Source organism: Protopterus annectens, chromosome 9.part0 (genome assembly GCF_019279795.1).
Source record: "Protopterus annectens isolate FY-2018-M chromosome 9.part0, PAN1.0, whole genome shotgun sequence".
Taxonomy (NCBI): Eukaryota; Metazoa; Chordata; order Ceratodontiformes; family Protopteridae; genus Protopterus; species Protopterus annectens.
Window position 1 is genome coordinate 731,320,519 of NC_056743.1, and position 8,645 is coordinate 731,329,163.

General features: G+C 31.9%; 1 protein-coding gene across 1 annotated transcript in view; it reads right to left on the minus strand.

Moving 5' to 3' along the window:
- LOC122811488 (sodium/potassium-transporting ATPase subunit alpha-1-like) overlaps positions 1-7,191 on the minus strand; it is a 182,201-nt gene extending 175,010 nt beyond the window's left edge. Inside the window, exon 1 of the mRNA XM_044083357.1 lies at positions 7,055-7,191. Coding sequence (XP_043939292.1) covers positions 7,055-7,063 — 9 coding nt within the window. The 5' untranslated portion in view covers positions 7,064-7,191. The remainder of the gene's footprint in view (positions 1-7,054) is intronic.
- Between the last annotated feature and the right edge of the window lie 1,454 nt (positions 7,192-8,645).

An 8,645-nucleotide genomic window follows, 5' to 3' on the forward strand; every position in this document is an offset into this window, starting at 1 on the left:
CACTAAACAGCAAAAGCACTGCTTAGCAAGTGTAAAATATGATCAATCTCACTCTCACTTTCATTCGCCCATACACTCACTCACACATAAACTCATACACTCACTCACACATAAACTCATACACTCACTCACACATAAACTCATACACTCACTCACACCTAAACTCATACACTCACTCACACCTAAACTCATACACTCACTCACACATAAACTCATACACTCACACACACATAAACTCATATACTCACTCACACCTAAACTCATACACTCACTCACACCTAAATCCATACACTCACTCACACCTAAACTCATACACTCACTCACACATAAACTCATACACTCACTCACACATAAACTCATACACTCACTCACACCTAAACTCATACACTCACTCACACATAAACTCATACGCTCACTCACACATAAACTCATATGCTCACTCACACATAAACTCATACACTCACTCACACATAAACTCATACACTCACTCACACATAAACTCATATGCTCACACACACACTTTTCATTTTTGTTTGTTTGTTTCAATTTTACACTTACTAAACAGCAGAAGTACTACTTAGTGATTGTAAAATAATGGTGGCCATTAGGTTACATTCAGTCCAAGCTCCATGGCAGCTTGATAGGCTGCCGTAAAGTGACAGATTCATTTTTCAGTGGGCATTATGTGTAGGTTCATTCATTCTACAATCAAGGTGAGATTTACAGGTCACCCATTCTCTAACACTGAATACATCACTTTCAACATGCCATCAAATCCCAGGGAGGAAAAACTTGAACTATTCAAAATTGCCATGATATTAGTTCTTATTGGTTACTTTGAAATGATTCACAACTGATTTTTAAGGTACTATCTGATCTGGTTGTATTTGAAAGTCTATCCCTGAATGCATCAATGGAAGGACTTAAACCAAATCTGGGAACTTCATGCTAAAAATAAATATCAGTAATGGAAAAAGCAAATTATATATTATACAATACCTTCCCTTAACTATGCAGTAATTTTTATCTTGAAATATATATGGAGAATTAAAAATATTAATTTGGAGTGACAGAAGTCAAGCTTCTCAAGTTCCAGTAGGTTATAAGGTTGATAGCAAAAGTAATGAACATTTAAAAGTGACATTGTATGAAGGGGTCTCTGAAGAAACATCTTGCCTCTCTGTTTGCTGAAAAGCAAAACCTTATAACTCAAATATTTAAGGACACCAAAATCATAAACCATGTAATCACACCTCAAAACCCTACAAACCACTTACAATGCAATTGGGTTTGCAGGAAATGTGCACTCTCCCATACTCCTATTGTGGAGTTTCTGCCCTCACATGCTCACTCTTTTCATGTATCACCTCTGAAGTCATACAATCTCAGACAAATGCAAAATTTCAGAGAAAGAAACAAGAAACTTTTTCCCTCTTCTGTTCATTACCTATCCTCATACTAAAGTATAGCACCTGTGCCAAAGCAATCTCCAATGTCAACAAGATGCAGTGATCTTACAAAACTGATATTGTAAGATTTGGTTAAATGCACAGTGAAGAGTTATTTTCCCATATGAAGTCATAAATTGATTTAGTAGGTCATTAAGTGTAGCTGTGCTGTTAATATATTTAATAACACTGGGCGGCAGGTTATTCACCAAACAAATAGGCCAGATTCATTAATGCCTACACTAAGTGTACACACTCTGAATTCAAGAACATCCCTACCACATTATTTGTGCTTTCTAGTCACTCAGAACATGTTTTCGATAGTTTGTGGTAACCTTTGTGAATCCCTCTCAATATTTAAGGCTGCAAGAAAATCAGTAGGAAAGCTAAAATTAGGATTAAGAAGGTATGAGTTATGCTTGCATTGTCTGTTCACTCAGAATTGAATACACTTAGTGTACACTTATGTTTGCCATTTTTATATCTGGATATTTGAGGGATCCGCAAAAGATTATTTTCAGGCATAACTCAATGGATGACAAGAAAAGTGACTATAATGTTAATCCAGTGCTGAAAGATAATATAAAGGAAGTTTACAAAAGTAACTGTCATGATAGCATTTATATAGTGTTTATGTAGCTGCTTCTCTGAAAAGCTAAGAAAGTGAGCAAGGGAGGTTGCAAGTGACCAACTATTGATATAGGATTTAGTTTTTTGGGGAATATTACTGTGGAGTTTCATATATCTAGTTTTGCTTGATGAAACATAACTTACTGAAAATAGTCTTAAAGTCTTAAAATACTTTTCTTCCCAGTACCCCACCAGTCTTGGAAGCAGTAACTTTCTACCGCTACTTAATAATTTTAACTAGACTTGTGCACTGCATTGTAAAATAGAGAAATCACCACCATGGAAACTAGTGGATAGGGGAATCATAAAGATAAAATCACTGCAAGGCTGTATAATGACCAGATTAAAACAAACAAATAAAAAGAAAATAAATAAGTAAGTAATGTAGTCAAATCTGCTATACATTTCAATTAAATGTGAGTCCATCAAAATCCATTATTTAAAGTACATTTAGGAGAACAAATTAAAAAAAAAATAGAGTGAACAATGTTTATTTATTTATTTTTTTTCAAATATACTATTTTATTTCTTTTTATGATGAAGTAGCACAGATTAACATACAAAACAAGAATTAATAACATTGCAAAGAAATATGACATGTGGCAGTGTACATACAGTATAATGTTTGGCTATGATATTCTTGATACTTATTACAATTGCATGGTAATGCATTTTAGAAAAAAAACAAGAAAATATTAAAAAATCAAAATTCACAAACTGATTAAAAATAAAATTAACATATTTCAAAAGCTAATAAAATCCTTAAATTTAGAACACACCCTTGAACTATTACAACCAATAAATCTAAACCCAAATCTTAAAATTAACACTAATATGATAAACTTAAACTTATATCCCTCAATAAGAAGTACTAAAGTATAGGTCTTTTATAAATGAAGTAAACACTCGATTGAGGACATTAGGATAATACTGAAGTTACAGAAAAATATGATATTATACTAAGACAAGTTAAATGCCTAATTAATACAATAATACAAAGGATAAATATAAATGAATTAAATATTTATATAACAGGAATGATATTGAAAGTTTTATTGTGCAAGGTAAAATGTTATGTAATGTTTACAAATTAATTTCTTCAATCAAGCATCAATCTTCCACACTATCCTCAAACTACTGGAATAGGGAAAATAAAAAATTACCATGGATCAAAAAGTATAAGGAATAAAAGATATGATAAAGCTAACTCCCTTTAAAAATTAATATATACCCAATTTATGATCAATAACAATGCAGATCGTACTCCTACAATACTAAATAAATATAACTCAAGTTTTTCACCATACTGTCCATATTCTCCATCAAAAATTGCAGATATATTATATGTGTTTTGGAGCTGTAAGCTTACTTATAAACTCTGGTGTTCACTGAGAGTTAAACTGGGAAAAATGGGTTATGAAAAATCAACTCTTTTACGGGAATTCGCTATTCTTCACATAACTTCACAAAATTTATCCAAATTGGATAAACATGTAATGATTATAGTATTTGCATTAATTAAGTTATATATAACCCAAAGCTGGCTTGACCAAACCAAATTATCCTGGAGTGGCTTCAAAAATATGCCAGTAAGATATATATCTTCACATAAATTAATAGCAAAGATAAAAATGAACTGTCTTACTTATAGAAATACTAATACCTCCTTCTAGATAACACGCTAAAATAATAAGTTATAAAGAAATGTTTTTTTTTCTTTTTTAATGCAGAAAATACTAGTATGACCACTTTAGTAATATCAAAATCCCAAAATGTATAAGCAAATTGAAAATAAATTAAGGTCAATATAATGTTAAAAACATATTTACTTTTCACCCTTATAAAATGATGAGTTAATAACATAGATGGTGACACTATGTTGTAAATAACTGTAAATAGTTTTGTTACATGGTCATAAAATCTACACTTATATGAGACCCATGTTTATTATGCAGTGAGAGAGTTAAACTCTTTGTTATCCACTTTTTGAAGCAGATTGTTGTTAATACTAAGGCAACAGAAATGATATTAAGACCATTCTATGTTTATTGGGGAAAAAGAGCAAAAGACAATCAAGGTGAAGTAAGTCAGATAGTGAGTGAGTAAGAAGATCTCAGCTGAGAAGAATTTTTAATGAAGAACATTCACATGGAGGAAGAAAGAGATGGCTTGCATTTACATCACTAAATGGAATGACACAGTGGCAATGTTTCAAACTATGTTTTTTACATTGACCTCTCTGAAAATCCTAAACATTGTTTAACCAAAAATGCTGCTATGATACAAAATCCAAATAATTTGACTTTATATGGAGCAAAATACCCTTCACATGTATCTAGCACACCTGTTACTAAAATAACTAAATCCATGACTACCAGTGTTAACAAAAGGTTAAATTTTGTGGTAGAATGGAACTTGGGATAAAAACAACAGCTGTCATTTTAGAAAGTCAAATGATTTAGATTTTTACAATTGCCTGCATCCTCTTTGATGCAGTTAGGAAAGTAAAGAATTAAAGAATTCACCAATTAGGCAAGTTGTAATTATTAAGTACTAAATGTGATATTGTTTGGGAAAGCTATAACACTTTAATCTACAAATAAAAATAGAACTTCTAGAATGAAAGGAAAACAATCACAAAATATTTAAGAAAAACAGAATTCTAGAACTATAGATGGACATTACTACTTTGAAAATGAACAGAATGCAAATTTTATTAATCTTGACTTTTCTGAAAATGAGAAATGATCAGACTTTGAGAATTCTTTGTTCTGACCCGAAAAAAGCTGATTAATCTGAGAATTTCTACTTATCAATACACCCATGCAATAGTGATTGCTATGCAGACAGAATACACTTTAAAAGGGAGTCTAACATATTTGGAATTTGTTTATCAAGGCATTTTCTGCACTTAAAACTCATATCACTAGGCCCTAGGTCTGATAGTTGTTATAGATGTCATTTATCTGTAGTTGTTATACATGTCATTTATCTGTCTATTCCTTAGAGCAATTATTTAAATGATAGTGTTATTAGCTTATTTTCAAATTTGTCTGTGCTACAGGTGTCTTTGACAAGAATATTATTTACTATTTTGTGGTTTTTATATCTTCTTATATTTTCAACCTGCAGGATTCTAAGACAATTCCATTATTATATTCATATTTGGCGTGAGAATCATTTAATGTTTAGATAGTGAGTTATGTCATTATCACAGGCAATGTGATAATTCATTAATGCACTGATTTACAATATAACTAGAAACTGAGTATATATGTTCAGAAATTAAATTTAAAGTCATACTCATTTAATGTGTTTGACAGCCATATTAGTTAGCAGTAAATGGATATTTCCATAGAACATTTATAAAAAGGGTGTATTAAGTATACGTAAGACAATTTTTCAAGCATGATTGATTTGAGTATTGAAATATATTTTGTTAGCATTGCTTTATTGTCTCTTTTAATGAATGATTAAAGTTACTGGTACCCTTCAATTTACGTCTGGTTACTGGTGTCTCTTCTGTGACACATAATACCTTATAGTAAGAGTCCTACTATGTTATAAATCTCACCATGTAGACTTGCGTTATTAATTCTTCAAATACGATTAATAGGTTGTGTAATATAGAAAACTTATGAAAGGATTCATGTTTACTGTATTTAATATGTACTAGACTTGTTTCATAGTAGTTCTCTTTTAAGGGATGGTATTAATCTAAAGAATTAAATGATGGAAACTAAGTGATGCAATTGTTCTACCATGCTTTAAAATTTCTTAAATTATACCCGTTTTTCACTCATTTGTACCTGAAACCAAAAACCCATATATTCTTCCTTCCTAACTCTCAAATTATATAGTCAAGGGGAATGTTACAAACCCTTACAAAAATAAACTATGGAACTGCAGATTTCAAGTATTCATTTACAGATAAAATTATCCACTTTGTTGAGTGCTTGCCTTGCTAATGAGGTCAGGAAATCTCTTTTGTAGATTGATTCAGCAAGTTGGTGATTAATTAGTAAATAACTCTTTCAATTATTAGTCAAAAGGCAGGGATGTGCTAATGTATACACATTCCAAATTAAGATGTGCTGCACTAGTTTGGGGGTATCTGCCTTAGTTCCATTAGTTCGTTGCCAGACCCTTGAAGCTAGTTATACTCACTGCTGGCAGCTGAATACAGAATAAGTGAAAGACATCCTGGAAAATATGTGTGTTGATGTATAAATGTACATTTACCAAATGTGGTTTTCTGTGTCACAGCTTATGAACACCTGGTACTGGTGAAACAGCACATACAAATGCTGGTACAGTTAAAGCATCACATGTATATGAGTCCTCATGATAAATTGAAAGTGGTTAGTCACTTTACAGAATTTTAGGGTTAGCCACATAGGATCTGGCAAGAGTAATCTGTCTCTTAGTTTTAGTGAGGCTGCTTATTTTTAATAGAATATGTACTGTCATATTATTTTGATATGTTATAAAATTCTTAAGCCAGTCAGCTTTTTTCATTTAGTCATTTGCAATTGCAACCTGCTTCATAATTTTAAAGCTCTGTGTATTTGCTGATGTCAGACATTATTTTAAATTATATTTAAATTATTTTCAAAGCAAATGGTGGACATCTCCTTTATCATAACTATAATTAACACTTTAAGAATAAACAAATATTAACTTCTTTTACTCTGTCAAGAGAAGAAATCAGTACAGCTCTACACAGCTTATCACATCTTCTTTGTATTTAGCTTAAGAGGCATCAATACTCTTTAGAAGTTCAAAGCTGGATAAGCATCACATACGTGGTTTTCTCTGTCACTGCATATTAAACTGATACTGGTGAAATGACACATGTAAATGCCATTGCAGGTAAATAATCACCTGTAAATGAGTCCTCATGACTCTAGAAACATCTTAACACAGAATACATAATACATGACAATATTTAACAATTACTTCAACAAAATACTTACTCCTTTCATCTTTCTTCCTTTCAGTTGCTGCTGTGCCAAACCAGAGGGGATTTACACAATTACCTCAAATGAAATGAAAACACATTTAAAATTTGATTTATTTATTTTTTTTTTGCTTTTCTCCTTCTTTAGCAAAATACCTCATCAAGCTGTCTGTGATTCTTTGATGCATCTTGTCTTTTATAAATGGAATCTGAGGGCTCCACCCTATACTAGATGTTGTCAGCTTAGAAATGCAGCTCAGATGAGCCTAGTCTGTTCTGCATTATCCTGGTAACAGGAAGTATTTGTAAACCTGCCTCTGGCAGAAAGTAGTCGAAAACTATGTAGTTTAACTAAATATTAATTTCCATACATATACATCCCTATATACATACACATGTGTGTCTTTTGTTTTTCGTGCTTATAACTTTGACGTTCTATTGTATTCTATATACTTGTTTTGCCTACATGCGCCAAAATATATAGCTATGGGCAAATTATATTTCTGACTTGTGTTTACTGTAACTGATACCATGTTACCATTTATCTGAACGATTCTGTGTTCCTTTCCTTCTTGCAATGTTCACTTGCTAGAATAGTGCCAATTAAAAAGTGCCAACATATTTTGCTGAATTTATTTATGTTTGATTAGTTACCAAAGGAGGCATGGGATGAATTCATGACTACAAAAATCAGCAAGAAAGCTCAGTTTCTAGTTTATTGATCTTAATATTTATTCAGTAGTGCAGTGGTTTATAATTCAGTAAATGAGCAATTATGGAACAGTTTATTATCAGAACGATATAAGACTGACAAGGAGGATTCCTACATAAGCAGTCCAGTAAAAAACAAATTTTACTAATAATGTCATCAAGCTGAAAGTACAGCTAGATGTTAGAAAGAAATCATTGTACATAACATCAGCAGAAAAAGTGCTCAGGAAGATAGTGGCTATACTGGGTTGTACATTAATATAGAAAGAAAACACAGACTATGGGATGAAAACATCTTTCTGCATATCCTTTAAAAACAGTCAACTATATAAATTAAACTATGTATTTTAATAGCAATCAGACCATGTTTCTTTGTGGTATTTTGAGGAGTGAAACCACTGTACCAATGATCTGAATAAATAAAAAGTGGCCCGAGTTAAAATTAACTTATCAGTACCTGAGAATATGCTGCCCAGACTATAAGACTCTTCAATATTTCAACATGAAAATGTATACTGCACAAAGATATATATATATATATATATATATATATATATATATATATATATATATATATATGTATATATATATATATATATATATGTGTGTGTGTGTGTGTGTGTGTGTGCGTGTGTGCACGCGCGTGTGTGTGTGCTTTTTGGTTCTCCTACTGCTTCATTCTTTGTGGCTTTCTCCAGTGCCCCCATCCATCACTGATTCAACCAGCCTTTTTTACACTCCCAGAACTATCTCTTTTCTGGTGCTGGTATAGAATCTATGACCTTTCCGAGGAGCCATTGACTGCTTACACCAGGAAATACTTTTTCATCTATGATCTACCCTTTGACTCCATCCCTGTGTTCAGCTGTTGCACCTGAGGGCTACTCTACTCTATG